The sequence below is a fragment of the Copadichromis virginalis genome, linkage group LG7 (assembly GCF_057382275.1).
Source record: "Copadichromis virginalis isolate Kocher_CV1m ecotype Utaka linkage group LG7, C_Virginalis_male_GT1.1, whole genome shotgun sequence".
Lineage (NCBI taxonomy): Eukaryota > Metazoa > Chordata > Actinopteri > Cichliformes > Cichlidae > Copadichromis > Copadichromis virginalis.
Genome location: NC_140624.1, coordinates 27,447,826 through 27,464,059, shown reverse-complemented (window position 1 = coordinate 27,464,059; position 16,234 = coordinate 27,447,826). Strand labels below are relative to the sequence as shown.

Genomic DNA, 16,234 nt, shown 5'->3' with positions numbered 1-16,234 from the left:
TGGTTGTTGTTTTGTTTTTTTTACCAAGATATGTACTTCAATGTGCAAATATGCAGGTGCTTTCATGCATTTGTGCATTGCTCTAAAATTAGAAGCATCCCATCTCAGAGAGATCCTGAAAAACTAGTTCATGCATTTATTACTTCTACACTGGACTATTGTAGTTGTCCTAAAAACTGTGAAAAACCTTTATTTGTTCCAAAATGCTGGAGCGAGAATACTGACAGGGCAAAAAAGAGAGAGCATATTTCTCCTATACTGGTAAAATTTTCTTTTTCATTAACGTTTAGTTGTTGCAATCGGGCTCATTAGGAGTGTTTCTTCCACTCCTCTTTTCTTGATTCACTTAGTGTTTATACACCACTCTGCATTTAATGATTAGTTATTATTAGTCTCTGGCTTTCTTCCACAGTGTGTCTTTTATATTGTATCCCTCCCCTCACCCTCAGCCATTTGCTGGATATAGCTGATCTCCCTGAGCCTGGTTTTCCTGGAGGTTTCTTCGTGTTAACAGAGAGTTTTTCCCTCCTACTGTCATGAATGCTTGCTCATAAGGGGCCATCGGTTTGATTTGAAGTCAGAACATCAAAAATCAAAAGCAAAATATGTTCACAAATAAGTATGTATTCAGGCAATGGGGAACGTCCTTAATCCTGTGTAATGGTGATGACATGAATGTCATTTTTGAGGCAGTCAACCACACTGTAGAAGCAGGAAGCCTATAAAAAAAAAAAAAAAACTCCTGTCCAACACACCTAAACTGCTAAACTAAATAACATTTCATGGATTGAAGAACAATTTTAGTCAGTTATATCTGGATGTGCCCAAATAAATTATTGATGGGTATTAGGGTGGTTTGCATAGCTCAAAGATTAAGCAGATGAGTAGTCTGAATACAGGTGTTTAAAAGTTAGATGCTGGAATCTTAGGCCGTAGTTTACCTGCCGTAATTAAGTTTTTTCAAATTTTCAAACTTTTCCAACATCTCGTTCTGTGTATCTGTATGTTCCTGTCTCTGCACTGGAATATCATTAAAAAGTTGGTCAAAGCTGACTCGATCATACACATCTGTCTTCAACCCAGCTTCAGCGGACACAAAGCCAGATTACAAAATGTGATTTTCTCACACAACACATGATGTGATGTCAAAATTGATGTGCGACACAGGCAATATAGCTGTCATGGTCCTGGGTCGGTGACCCAGCGCTTTTAGTTATCATTTTCCAGTTTATGATGATGATGATGATGATTATTATTGTTTGAGTTCTGTGTGTTATATTTGGTCTGCCTTTGAGTCTGCGTCTGTATCTGTCTGTCTATGGTGTCTCCCCATCTGTTTGTGAATCTGTCTGTTTAGTTCAATGTCTTGTCTGGTTCCATGTATCTGAGTTTCCTGTTTTATTGTGAAGGTCCGTGTCATATGTGAGTGTGATCAGTTTACGTTTCCCCTGTCCCGTCAGCCCAGATTTCTCCCAGCTGTGTTGCCCTCCTGTCTCGCATCCCCTGATTACTGGTGTGTGTATTTAAGCCCTGTGTGTTCTCCGGCCTGTTGCCGGTTCGTCTGTGTTACTTCGTGTCAGTCTGCGTTGCCCTGCGTGCCACAGTGTCCTGTTCCTCGTCTGCGTCTCTCTACTTTTCATCCCCTTTGTTGTATGCTCCCAGGTCTGTTATTTTTAGTTCTCCCAGTTTAGGTGTCTTCAGTTATTTGTCATGCTCCACTGCTTGTTTGCCACTACACCTTTGTAAATAAACCTCACCAGTATTTCATCCACTGCCTGCATCTTGGGTCCTGCTTCCTCCACACCACACGGCTCGCCTTACCAGCCGTGACAGTACGAACCGGCCACAATGGACCCAGCAGCATTCAACCCGCCCGAGGAGCTCCGGGAGGATATCATTTATTCTGTGGACCGTTTAATTAATTTATGGCTGGGGCATGAGGAGAAGGGATTCCGCCAAGCCATAACTAATCGATTGGAGCGACTGGTTTCCGGTCTCCCCTGGCTGTTCAGCTCACTCCACCCACTTGTTCAGAATTTCTTTCGGAACGAGCTGCACCTTCACCCCCCTACCGCTCGTCTGCTCAGCCCACCGGAGGATATGCAGTCCGAACTGCCGGATGTGGAGTTACCCGGCCTGTCGGAGCGTTCTCCGAGGAGGAAGCAACGTTCATGTCGTAGGCGCCTCACCCCACAGCCGGGTGGTGGGACTTCAGAACCGCCGGCTGTGGTGAGTGAAAATGACACTCTTTCTGTTTCACCAGACTTTGGGACTGTTAATTCTGGGGCTGTGTTTATTCAGTTAGCCACCCGGCCTAAAGCCCAGTCGCCACCTCCACCACATTCAGCCTCACTACCCATAGCTCGGTTACAGTCACAGCCGGACTTACTACAAACTATGCTACAATCCATAACCCAGTCTATAGCTCAGTTGGCAGAGGAATCATTAGCCCTATCATCAGTTCAGCCTCCTGTTCAGCAGCCACTAGCCCTGCGTCCTGTGTCACCAGCTCCTCCAGTACAACAACCTGAATCTATGCTATCCGAAGGGAATTGTTTTTCATCCGTCCATTGTAAGCAGAGAGACAAACCAGTTAATAACGTAATCATCCCTCAACAGCTGAACAGTTCTGAGACTGTGATGCACTCCAGGGCCTCCCCAGAGGCTGGGTTTCAGCCCTCAGCCCACTCTGGACCCCTGGAGGCTAGGAACCCAGCTGAGGACTGTACAGAGCTGTCGCTGCCTGAGCAAGGTCAATGCTCTGCGCAGCTGCAGGCCGCTATGTGTTTGCCAGAGGCCCGTGTGCCTGCTGGTCCTGTTCTGTCCCTGCCAGAGGCCCGTGTGCCTGCTGGTCCTGTTCTGTCCCTGCCAGAGGCCCGTGTGCCTGCTGGTCCTGTTCTGTCCCTGCCAGAGGCCCGTGTGCCTGCTGGTTCTGTTGCGTCCCTGCCAGAGGTCTTCGCACCTGCTGGTTCTGTTCTGTGTGTGCCAGGGGCTCCAGTGCCCACTGGTTCTGAGACTGTCTTTGCTGGGGGGCCCGTGGAGCCCATCCAGCCTTCTGCCTCGTTAGCTGGGGGGCCCGAGGAGCCCGTCCAGCCTCCTTCCTCGTCAGCTGGGGGGCCCGAGGAGCCCGTCCAGCCACCAGCTGCTCCACCAGCAGCCTCATCCACGCTTGCAGCAGCAGTTTCATCCATGCCGCCACCTGCTGCAGCGCCTCCGTCTGCATCCTCCACGCCGTTGCCTGGCCCGGCCTCTGCTGCATCCTCCACGCCGTCGCCTGGTCCGGATTCAGCATCCTCAGCGTCGCCTGGTCCAGCGCATGCTTCGGCTTCATCCGCTTCACCTGGTCCAGCCACTGCTTCATCCTCGCCTGGTCCAGCCTCCGTGTCTTCATCCTCGCCTGGTCCAGCCTCCGCATCACCTGCAGTGGCCTCCTCTTCAGCATCCTCATCAGCTGCTTTGCCTGGTCCAGCTTCAGCATCCTCATCAGCTGCTTTGCCTGGTCCAGCTTCAGCATCCTCATCAGCTGCTTTGCCTGGTCCAGCTTCAGCATCCTCATCAGCTGCTTTGCCTGGTCCAGCTTCAGCATCCTCATCAGCTGCTTTGCCTGGTCCAGCTTCAGCATCCTCATCAGCTGCTTTGCCTGGTCCAGCTTCAGCATCCTCATCAGCTGCTTTGCCTGGTCCAGCCTCTGCATCCTCATCAGCTGCTTTGCCTGGTCCAGCCTCTGCATCCTCATCAGCTGCTTTGCCTGGTCCAGCCTCTGCATCCTCATCAGCTGCATCACCGTCTGGTCCAGCCTCTGCATCATCGTCTGGTCCAGCCTCTGCATCATCGTCTGGTCCAGCCTCTGCATCATCGTCTGGTCCAGCCTCTGCATCATCGTCTGGTCCAGCCTCTGCATCATCGTCTGGTCCAGCCTCTGCATCATCGTCTGGTCCAGCCTCTGCATCATCGTCTGGTCCAGCCTCTGCATCATCGTCTGGTCCAGCCTCTGCATCATCGTCTGGTCCAGCCTCCGCTTCACCTGGGGCTGCAGGGGCCACGCAGCCTTCAGGTCCCCTACTACCACCTCCACATCGTCGGTCATCTGCCTGGCCGCCTGTTGGGCATCTCCGCCACCGTGGACGCCCTCCTGAACGCCGCCACTGCCTTCCACGTGGCCGGCCTCCGGACCTGTTTCCACGCCGCTGTTGCCGTCCGCACGGTCGGCCCCCAGAACTGTTTCCACGCCGCTGTTGCCGTCCGCACGGTCGGCCCCCAGAACTGTTTCCATGCCGCTGTTGCCGTCCGCACGGTCGGCCCCCAGAACTGTTTCCATGCCGCTGTTGCCGTCCGCACGGTCGGCCCCCAGAACTGTTTCCACGCCACTGCCTACTGCGTGGCCGACATCCGGACCTGCCCCGTTGCCATTCGCATGGTCGGCTTCCTGAACTTGACCATCTGGGCCTTTTTGGACTCTGTCCCTCCGTCCTGGGCCCCCTCCGCCCGCCCTGGTCGGGTTGTTTTCTGTTTTGTTTTGGTCCGTTTTTTTTTTTCGTTTCTGCTGGGCTGTCTGGTGCCAGCCCTTGAGGGGGGGGTACTGTCATGGTCCTGGGTCGGTGACCCAGCGCTTTTAGTTATCATTTTCCAGTTTATGATGATGATGATGATGATGATGATGATGATTATTATTATTGTTTGAGTTCTGTGTGTTATATTTGGTCTGCCTTTGAGTCTGCGTCTGTATCTGTCTGTCTATGGTGTCTCCCCATCTGTTTGTGAATCTGTCTGTTTAGTTCAATGTCTTGTCTGGTTCCATGTATCTGAGTTTCCTGTTTTATTGTGAAGGTCCGTGTCATATGTGAGTGTGATCAGTTTACGTTTCCCCTGTCCCGTCAGCCCAGATTTCTCCCAGCTGTGTTGCCCTCCTGTCTCGCATCCCCTGATTACTGGTGTGTATTTAAGCCCTGTGTGTTCTCCGGCCTGTTGCCGGTTCGTCTGTGTTACTTCGTGTCAGTCTGCGTTGCCCTGCGTGCCACAGTGTCCTGTTCCTCGTCTGCGTCTCTCTACTTTTCATCCCCTTTGTTGTATGCTCCCAGGTCTGTTATTTTTAGTTCTCCCAGTTTAGGTGTCTTCAGTTATTTGTCATGCTCCACTGCTTGTTTGCCACTACACCTTTGTAAATAAACCTCACCAGTATTTCATCCACTGCCTGCATCTTGGGTCCTGCTTCCTCCACACCACACGGCTCGCCTTACCAGCCGTGACAATAGCAAGCATAATAGCCCCATTATGCTCTTCCTGAGGTGGAGGATTGTAGAGTTGGCAGCTTCAATACTAGCTGGTGGCTACCCAGTTAGAATTTTAAATCTATGTTGCGAATCTTTGTGCTTTTGGATACACTGATCACTTATTTTTGATCAGATGAGTGTGATGCAGCCTTTCTAAGTTTTACACACACATTTTCACTCTTATGGATGCATTGGGGGCAACTCAGCGTTCACAATCTTCACTCGAGATACTTCAGTATGTGGACTGGAGGACTATTGCATTTTTTTATGATATTAGGAATTACAGCCATTTTTATACAGTTCACTACTTTCTTAGCTTCAAAAGTAACTGGACAAGTTAAAGGTAAAGTAACAAGGTCTTTCCCTAAAACTTGTTAGAATACTTCGTGGTCATTCCATTTAAAATAAAATGCTTAAAGGCTTTCTTATTAAGTAGGACAGATTTTAATAAGAGCCTCAGTCAATGACCCAGCAAATTACTTCATGAACTGGATCCAGAAGGATGGAATTTACAAGATTGATCTTCCTGGTCTGGCACAGTACAGCAGATTTAATTGGATTAGATTGGCCTCGTCTACCAAACAGTGACTGTTCACTTTTACAGCTTAAGCAGACTAAAGTAAATATTAATCAGCAAGAAAGGATGCTGATGTAAAGCTGACTGCTACGCCCCAACCTCTGACAAAGGACCTTTGCTGTGAGGGAATAGTGTTAGTGCCTGCAATGCCAATTTTATTTCCTGACATATCAAAATGTATTGTAGTGCTACATAGAGAATTAAGGAAAATGATAAAAACGCAAAAACATCAATTAAAAACATCTTCAAAACACTAAAAACAAAAACAATCAACTATAATACAATAAAAATAAGGTCATAACATCATACACATAGTAATAAAGTCAATATCTCAAGACAAAAATTATAACTGTGTTTTAAGATGACTTTTAAAGATGGGCAACACAAGTTATTGTTGTGCAAAAGCAATTTATTTATTGCCCCTTGTAACTTAGGGGCAGCAATAGAGAACGCTTTGTACACTCTGAGGTTCTGCTTAGATTTCTGTATATGTACTGGTCAGATGACCTAAGAGCTTGGACAAGAGTGTCAGGCTAAAGCAGCTCGAAGGTAAGGTGGGGCAAGAGCTGCTCAATTTTACATGTTCTTGTCAAAAGACACTCAGTGAGACTTTGAACAAAAGTAAGACGGAAGACTGGCTAACTTCAATATAAAGTGGATTACAGTAATCCAGCCCAGACATCATAAAAGAGGATTCAACTTTGCCAGCCGCCTTAAATGAAAGAAGCTAGATTTAACTACTGCACTGTTTGGTCGAGCCAGGTTTTGCTTTGTTGCATGTTTAAAGTTTGAAGGGACCAAACCAGAACACAAACTGATATCAATAATGGCAATAACCAACTGCACTAAACTATACAGAGCCTCTGAGAGATGAAGAGGAACAACATCATGGGGAGAACCCGAAGGCTCAATATGTTGAATTACATTCTATATGAACGCCGGATTCACAGGTTCAAACTGGTTAAAAATAACAGACCAAGAGACAGAGACAGTTGGGTCAGAATCAGGAGCCTATATGAGAGCCATTGTGGCGGCAGCCTGATCAATAAAGTGCAAATATCAAACATCAAGCTTTAAAAAAGACAGACTGTGAGGCACTAAGAATGGAGTTGATAACTTGGATCAGAGTCAGAATCAGAATCAGAGAGACTTTATTTATCCCCAAGGGGCAATTAGGATACAATAATGCTTGATAAGCTATCTCTTATAGCCTCTGTAACAGTGTTCAGATAGTGTTCCTCCCCTCACCCTCAACCCCTCCCTGACTCTGGTTCTACTGGGGGGTTCTTCCTGTTTCTTCCCAATCTCATCAAGCACTCACCCCTGTTCAGCACTCAGCCATGTGTGGTTAAAAAAAAAAGGAAAGAAAGAAAGAAACTACATTTAATGGGAGCCCCCCCAAAATCTCTAAGGATAAAGGTTTTGATTCCCTGGCAACTAGCAAATAAATAAATAATTAATTAAATGTGTCATTAATTAGATAACATTAGAAATAAATAAATATATTTTATTTAATGAAGTGAATTTGCATTTAGATGAAATGAATGGGCATTTAATTCATTATTGAACTATTTATTTAATTAACAAATTCAAATGTTAATTAATTAATGAAACATTTAATTATTTAATGGCGTATTTAATTAAATCATTTTGTCACTCCTGTTCCTCCATTACACACGAGCACAGATTGTGCTGCAGGAAGGAAGAGCAAGACAGGACGTATGTGTCGCACCACCCCGTACTTTTTTAAAATATTATTTATTTTTGCTAAAATATGCAAGTCTATTAAATAAATGTGTTCTCTGGCTCTGGTATGAATTAAATGCTTACATTTGTAAGCCAACTAGCCCCATTATGCATTTCTTTGATAAGTAGCAGAAAATGTAAGTATAAAAAAATCTATATATTTATTATCATTTATAACAACTCATTTAAGATTGTGATAAGCGGAAGAATTTATTTTGAAAACCGGAAATTCATCAAAAAGCTAGCAAGCTAACAGGTAGCCGGTAGATGTTTTCCTGTTCAGGTCTTGCCGTAGCTTGTCTTTACCGTGTTAAATTTATACCGTCTCTGCAGCAGGCTAGATCTGTCACTTTAAAGGCTGTAACGTTACCCAACCTTGTGCTGGTGCTCAGCTGCCGGTACAGAGCCCCTCTGCCCGGTGTCGCCCTGCACAGAAGGCACTACTCCAGAAACAGACAAATGCCCAAAAAGGTAAGAGCGGTTATTCCACTTTTGTGTATATAGATTTTTTTTTTTAACTTCATTTTCTCATTGATATGAGTCAATTAAAGTAAAGTAAGTACTTCTTTCAACCATCTTTTTGATGGACATTGTTTATGCTAAAGGTCCAAACAGTTTGATTTGAATTTTAAGGAGTTTAAAGATTGAGTGCAGGGCTTCTTCGTTTGTTGCGACCTTTGTTATTAAGTGTGCCAGTGCAACAGCATTAAGTCACAATATCTTCTTATTATTATTATTAGTAGTATTATTAGTATTATTATTAGTATTATTAGTAGTATTATTAGTAGTATTAGTCGTAGTATTCAACCCTTACAAAAGTAGGTTTTGTTTTTTGTTTTTACTAATTCATGAACAGACAAATACCCAAAAAGGTAGAACAGCTCCCATATTTAGGATGAAAAGAAGAAGAACATGCTGTCTATTGTCTGTCTGTTGAACATGTATATTGGAACTGTGTCCTTATAATACACACTGGAGAAGTGAAAAATGTGTATTTTGTACTTGGGAAGTTGCTGCTGCTGCTCCCACAGAATACTTCTTATACAACTTCTAGTTTTCACGTGGTAAGCTTTTCTCTGAGATTGAATTTCTAGTCTTCTATCCTTTCTGTTTCTCTACCTGATGCAGACAGCAGGGGTTTTCACTCCTCTTCATTTTACTGTCTTTAGTCGCCATAGAAACACTTCCCCACAGCTGTGTGGTGATAGCACACTTACTCCACTTACTCCAGATTAGAATGGAATTTCTGAGTTTCCAGTCCCAACAGCTCGAATTACCAACTCTGAAAGAAGGAGCAGCTCCACCAACCCCGTGTTACTGATCCAATGTGGCAGCAGTGAACGTAAACAGTAGTAAAAGTGTAAAACTTGAAATCTGTTACAAGATTACATTGATGGGGAAACCTGCAGTCAGCTCAGACTTAAGAAGTCACTTGGATGAGTTATGAAATGTTTCTCCCACTGAAAACGCTACGTCCAGATGAACAGAATCCACTTTTTTGGATTTCTGTACCTGGATGATTCAGCATGCATCAAGACTGGCAAATAATGAAGCTAGAAGATGGTGGTGTGTTATAGTCTTTTGTAATGTTCCTAACAGGATATTTAAATGCAATGTCTGGTATCAGCTGCATGAGAGACTTGGATAATGTCACTACTATAAAAACACTTGTGAACAAACTCCCCTATAAGCTTAGAAAGCTCATATGATCTGCAGGAAAAATCAAAAAGGAAGGTTGAAGATTTTGTCAAGTGTGTTACTTATGGTGTAAGCTATTTCTAGATTCCCAATTGTTTTACTGTAAGATGACTTAAAGGTAGAAAATGAATGTAAAGAGCCAGTAATATTTGACTTAAGCTCTTTTGTGCTGTTAAACCAGGTGAAAGAACAGCTGGCAGGTTGTGGAGGAGCGGCCGTAGCAGAAGCCTGTGGTCCAGTAACCAAAGACAAAAGTGGTGCTGTAACCATAAGAGTTCATGCAAAGCCCGGCTCCAAACATAGCAGCATCACAGGTGTTTGTATAACAGAATTGTTGATATGAACAAAGTGAAACACAAATCACACTGCTATCTCTTCTGCCATGCTTTCAGAAGTTTCTACAGAGGCAGTAAGTGTTGCCATCTCAGCACCACCTACAGATGGAGAGGCCAATGCTGAGCTTATTCGCTACCTGGCTGAGGTTCTGGGCCTGAAGAAAAGTCACGTGTGTCTGGACAAGGTTGCTGAAACTTATAAGTGGAATCTTGGTGCAATCTCAGTACACATTTGAGTATTTCTGTATACATTGATATTTGTCACTAAGCATTTCTCACTTAATATTTACTTAAACCGTCACTCATGTACATATCTCACTACATACAGTGGTGTGAAAAAGTGTTTGCCCCCTTCCTGATTTCTTAGTGTTTTGCATATTTGTCACACTTACATGTTTCAGATGATCAAACACATTTTAATATTAGACAAAGACAACCTAAGTACATACAAAATGTAGTTTTTAAATGGTGATTTAATTGATTAATGGAGAAAGGTTATCCAAACCTATCTGGTCATGTGTGGAAAAAGTAATTTAAACTATTTAAATGATGACTTAGCTGTGATTTTGAAAGCTGAGTTCAGTTTCACTAAACAGACTCAGGCCTGATTAATGGCAGACCTGTTGAATTAAGAAATCAACTAAATGGAACCTGTTTGACAAAATGAAGCAGGCTAAAGGATCTCAAAAAGCAACACATCATGCTATGATCTAAAGAAACACCTGAGACACAAAGTCACTGACATATATCAGGAAAGGGTTACAAAGCCACTTCTAAGGCTTTGGGACTCCAGTGAACAACAGTGACAGCCATTATACACAAATGGCGAAAACATGAAACAGTGGTGAAGCTTCCTAGGAGTGGCCAGCCTACCAAAATTACTCCAAGAGCACATCGACAACACAAAAGAACTCAGAATAACATTAAAGAACTGCAGGCTCAGGTCAGTGTTCATTGTTCAACAGTAAGAAAGAGACTGTGCAAAAATGGCATCCATGGGAGTGTTCAAAGAAAAAAAATACCACTGACCAAAGAGAACACAAAGGCTTATCTCACCTTAGCCAGAAAACATCTTGATGATCCTGAGGACTTTTGGGAAAATATTCTGTGGACTGATGACACAAAGGGTAAACATTTTGGAAGGTGTGCATCCCATGACATCTGACATCAGACTGACACATCATTTCAGAAAAGGAACATCATACCAGCAGTAAAATATGGTGGTGGTAGTGGGATAGTCTGGGGCTGTTTTGCTGCCTCAGGACTCCTCCAATGTGACTGAATTACAAAAATTCTGCAAAGATGAGTGGGCCAAAACCCCTCCACAGTGCCAGTTACCACAAACGCTCGATTGCAGTTGTTGCTGTTAAGGGAGTTGTTGATAAAGTTGTTGCTGCACCAGTTATTAGGTTTAGGGAGAAATCACTGCACTTTGTGTTTACTTGTTATGTTTTTCTAATATTTAGATTTGTTTGATGATCTGAAACATTTAAGTGTGACAAGCATACAAAAAATAGCAAATCAGGAAGGGCAAAAACACTTTTTACACCACAGTATTCACATTCTATACTGCATTGAGTATGTGTAAGCAGCTGTAAGCAGGCAGCAGTAGATGGCACTGTGTCACTGTTACTGTCTGTTGGGGGCTTCACTGCAGAGATTGCATGTTGTGGGTATGGTAGGGTTTGAAGAACGAGCTCGATAGTGGTCGTAACACTAAACAGCCATTACTGTAGTGTGACTTGTCCTATGCACTGAGAATTTTAAATGGTGTCAGCTCCAGGGGTGTAAATTAACTTTGTACCCAAAAGTACACATGTGTACTTTGAAAATGTAAATGTATTACACAATATATGTTTTATATAGATACCTTATTATTAGATCTAAATATGCAGCAGGGACCATATAGAGGAGTGACACTGACTTTGTTTTTTGTGCTCCTAAACCTTTAAGCTGCCAAATTGGGCCAAATTGTCATTGTCATTCATTCTGTGGCTTCATGATGGTGCACTGTCACAGTAAGAAGGTTCTTTTTTTAGGGTGAGCAAAGTTTTATCCCATTGTATCATATATCGTTTAAGTCCTTTCGTCTGTATTTTTTAGGGGTCCAGGTCCAGAGACAAAGTCATCAAAGTGGACTCTTCTCTCAGTCCAGAGGAGGTGTTGAGGAAGCTCAGACAGGCTGTAGGCTGACAAGAGGGTTTCCAGCAGTCATCCAAACTTACCTGGATCTGTGTTTAAAGTAATTGTCCCTACAACTAATAAACTAATAGCTGGTTGTGCCACCTTTGACAGCAGGAACTGCTAACCAAGTTTGGGATACATGGGAATGAGTCATTTACAATTTGCTGTGCGAAATTTTGGAATGACATGAACAGCCTGTTTAAGGTTATGCCAAAGTGAGTTTTCCCTTGGAGCTCTACCATGGATGCTATTTTTGTGTAGTCTCCTATAGGTGTTTCATGAAGGGGAGGGGGTGGGTGTTCTGTATGAAGTAGGCAAAAGCGGAATAAAAATGAAAATTTTGAAACCACTGTATCTTTTATAAACAGAAATTAATTCTCCCAATCAATATAGCAGTTATTAGCAAGCAATAGAAAGAATGCAAATTGAATTTTAGTAAAATAAATGTCAAGATGATCATCAACAAAATCTTTTTTCCCCCAACTTAAATCATTTAACTCAAATGTATTATGTGTTACGTCCACCAGCTACAATATAGGATGTTCAGCCCAGTTTTGAATGTTAACAGTGGTTAACATTTAATTCAATTCATACAAAGTTCTCACACACACACACACACACACACACACACACACACACACACACACACACACACAGGACTGAAAGACAGCACAGAGGCACTAATCATGGCAGCACACGAGCTCTGAGCACAAGATCCATAGAGGCTGGGGTCTACCACACCAGGCAAGACCCCAGGTGCAGGCTGCGTAAAGATGCGTAAAGGGTGCAAGATGCTAGCAGGCAGGGCATACAAACTGACAGACAAACTGGTGATGGCTAACTGGGCATAGTAGTGGACAAGCAGAAGAATATGGGCATGTTAATGTGTAGCAAAACCGAATAACAGCAACATCAGGAAGAAGGAACACGAGAAGCTGGAGAAGTACCAAGGGTTTACAGAAGAGCTCAAGAAGATGTGGAGGGTGAAGGTAACAGTGGTCCCAGTGGTAATCAGCACTCGGTGCAGTGACCCCCCAGCTAGGCGAGTGGCAGACCTCAGGACCAACATCTGAAATCTCTGTCCAAAAGAGCGCGGTCCTAGGAACAGCAAAGAGACTGCACAGAAACCTCAAGCTCTCAGGCCTCTGGTGGAGGACCCGAGCTTGAGGGATAGAAGACCACCCACAGGGGTGTGTGTAGGGGACAAGCCATCTAGCTCCTGAGCCACAGGTACCACATAAATGCAGGAATTTATGTTCTATACATTTTGAAGTCATTAACCATGGGTCTGTAAAGGACTCTTTAAAGGTTTCAATATAACAACATAAAATCAAATTTAAAAAGCCCAAACAATGAAACACTCCAAGACTGTCCTGTGACGCAATGTGAGCTACCATATTTTCAGGTTTGAGAACACACTGTCATGCACATCCACGTGGATAGTCCCTGGAGAAACAAGAACAAAAATCTCATTAGCATCAGCCACAGAATCAGGAGTACAGTGAATTAGCACTGCAGTAATGATCCTTGCTTTGTTCTAGTTAAAACTGAAATGCTTCAAAGAGATGGCACCACTGCTGAATGTGAGCTGACATCAAAGCATGGCAAGATAATGATTTCGTATCAAACATCACAGCTCTTATGAAGCTCTATCATCAAAACGCTGACTTATTTTATATTCCAGCTCTGCAAGCAACATTTCTGCTTCTTGATGACTGTTAAATGAAGTTTATCTTCTCAGACACTGAGATCATTATATAAGAAATACCTTGTGCAGGGCTAAAGGGAGTTTGTTTTCAAGTTGGACTAAATCACACTTCACTTTCATGCTGTTTTCTGCTAACTGAAGTCACTTTTCGTGGGTTGTCTCCTCTGCTGAGCCTGGATCAGCAGCTTTATATCTGCATTTGAGTCCCACTGAAGCTCATGTCAGCCTAACGGAGGTTTCAAACGCTGCATTAAGCCTCTGCTGACTGGACGAGCATTTTCCCTCCTAAATTCAAGAGATTCATAAACTTAAATCCCCCTTCCCTTCACACTGTATGCTGGAAGATCTCTGTGGTCAATTTTTGAAGATTATAGTCTATCAAAAGTGCTTTCTGCAAAATCAAATCAAGTGGTTATAAGCAAACACACAGTAATCACTCAAAGTTCTGGATAAACTGTGAAGTACAACTTCAGTAATCCTGCTGATATTTATTTAGACCGCTTTACACCTATTGATCTCTCTGAGGTAGAGATAGTTTTCAAATCATCAACATGTCTATTGGATACTATCCCTGCAAGACTTACTATGTTTAGTAACAGGTTACATACCACAAAGTGGCTGGAATTCTGAAATTACAGAATTACTTAAAAAGTTTTTACTTAATTTAGCTTCCTTAGCTAACTATAGATCTCTAAACTAACTTTGATTTCAAAAGTTCTCGAAGGAGTTGTAAATCAGCTGTGTGATCATTTGCAGAGGAAAGATTTATTTGAAGAATTTCAGTATTTAGATTACATCATAGGACAGGAATAGTACCACTGATTGTTACTAATGATCTACAGTGTATGACAATAAAGTCTTCTCTGTGCGTATCCTGCTAGACTTCAGAATTTAATTTATCTGACAGATTCTTGAAAAAAAGGTCATCTCACTGCTGTGTAGATAATGCCCTAATACACTGCAGGTATGTCTTAAAGATGTAAAGTCTTGAATACAGTGTAATTTTTCCTTTTAAATTGGGGCAAAACTGAGGTTATTGTATTTGGCCCTAAAAGTACAAAATTGTGTTTGACTAGATGCTTCGTGTGGAAGGTATTACCTTAGGCTCGAGTAATACTGTGAGGAATCTTGGAGTCATTTTCGACCTGGACTCAGTTAAACAAATGTCTAGGAATGCCTTCTTTCATCATATTTTTTCTGCAACAAATCAAGATTAGAAATATCCTATTTCAGAGTGATACCAAAAAGTAGTTCATGCTTTTGTTACTTCTAGGCTGAACTACCATAATTCCTTATTAACTGATTCCAAAGATTCCCTAAGAAGTCTTCACTGGATCCAAAACACAGCAGTTTTTACTAACTGGTAGGAAAAAAAAGATCATATGCAAATTACCATCCTATTATCATTAATCTAAAAGAGCACTTCTCTCCCAGACTGCAGGCTTATTTGTGGTTCCTAGAGTTTCTCAAAGGTGAACCTGTACCATTATTTAGTTTAGCTGCTATAGGCTGAGGCTGCTGGCGGGAGTTAACGTGATGCACTAAACATTTCTTCTCCGCTTCCCTCTTTTTTCTTTTCCTTCACTGCTATTTTCTTCAATGCCATGTGCCAATGGAGTGCAGAGCAGATACTTGAACTCTACTCCCACAGAGATCAATTATTCTGTCAATAGTATTACATCTATTATATCACGACATTGGTTGTCCGATCCCTTTGTGTACTCTTCCCACACTAAGGGTAATTATGGAGTTCCACAGGGTTTTGTGCTAAGACCAAATTTGTTTACAACATACATGCTTCCCTTAGGCAGTATCATCCGAAGGTATAGCATCCATCCATAAACTGCAGAGATGTCATAACAACATAAGACCTGCATAAGCTCTAATTTTCCAATTAAACTAAGATAAAACTGAGGTTGTTGTACTCAGACATAAAAATCTTAGAAAAATGGCATCTGGAACGTGTGCCAAAAGCCAAAACAACACCAGAAAACACTGCTGGCTAGTAGATATAATATCACTTTTGGTGTGCAAACATGACAATGGCAAGTATAAACTGCAATTGATGTTTCAATTATTGGATGTTATCAAGCTTTGTCTAATCTCTGAAGTTTATTTGTTGTCTCTTTGTGGTCCTCTCTTAACACTTCTCTTTCCCCTCATCCCCAAGTTGCAAGAGACTATTGCTAGTTGGTGTTGCCAGGAGAAAGCTTCTTCTCTCTCAAAAAACCATAGCAACATGGGTTAGGATTGCAAATCAGTTAAAACAGCTCTTACCTCATTCTCATAGTGGTGGAAGGATGTTGAATTGAACTTGCTTTGCAGCACGTCTGTTGTAGATCTGTAAGTGTGTGATTGGGATCATTGTCCTATTGCATGACCCTATGTCGGCCAAGCTTTTTCTGTCGGACAAGAGGCCTAGCATTTCACTGTAAAATGCTTTGGTATACAGAAGAGTTCATAGTCGAGTAACAATGTGTTGCAATGGCTCAGTCATAGTCCAGACCAAGCCTAAATGAACTGAAGCAACATTTTAAAGAAGAGTGGGCCATAAATTACTCCACAATGATGTGCGAGACTGATGAAGTCATACAGAAAATCACATTTACCAGCAATACTTCAGGTTATTGTTGCTAAAGGTGGTCATGCAAGTTATTGAATCTTAGCTACTTAGCTTTGCACACACTGCTTCTGCTTTTTTGTTTCGTTTTTGCAA

The 16,234-nt window shown here is 42.8% G+C and overlaps 1 protein-coding gene across 1 annotated transcript; it reads left to right on the top strand.

The window, feature by feature from the left end:
- Window positions 1–7,806: 7,806 nt before the first annotated feature.
- On the top strand, window positions 7,807–12,194 carry lg7h15orf40 (linkage group 7 C15orf40 homolog). Its single transcript, XM_085462781.1, has 4 exons — window positions 7,807–8,064; window positions 9,473–9,605; window positions 9,684–9,811; window positions 11,730–12,194. The coding sequence occupies exons 1-4, from the start codon at window positions 7,861–7,863 to the stop codon at window positions 11,817–11,819; spliced, it is 555 nt and encodes a 184-aa protein (XP_085318907.1). The 5' UTR covers window positions 7,807–7,860; the 3' UTR covers window positions 11,820–12,194.
- Window positions 12,195–16,234: the final 4,040 nt, after the last annotated feature.

Bases quoted from the DNA above. Each gene is read 5' to 3' on its own strand.
- lg7h15orf40 (XM_085462781.1), top strand. From the start codon at position 7,861: ATGTTTTCCTGTTCAGGTCTTGCCGTAGCTTGTCTTTACCGTGTTAAA. The intron at 8,065-9,472 runs GTAAGAGCGGTT...CTGTTAAACCAG, and splicing joins ACAGACAAATGCCCAAAAAG to GTGAAAGAACAGCTGGCAGG. The intron at 9,606-9,683 runs GTGTTTGTATAA...CCATGCTTTCAG, and splicing joins CAAACATAGCAGCATCACAG to AAGTTTCTACAGAGGCAGTA.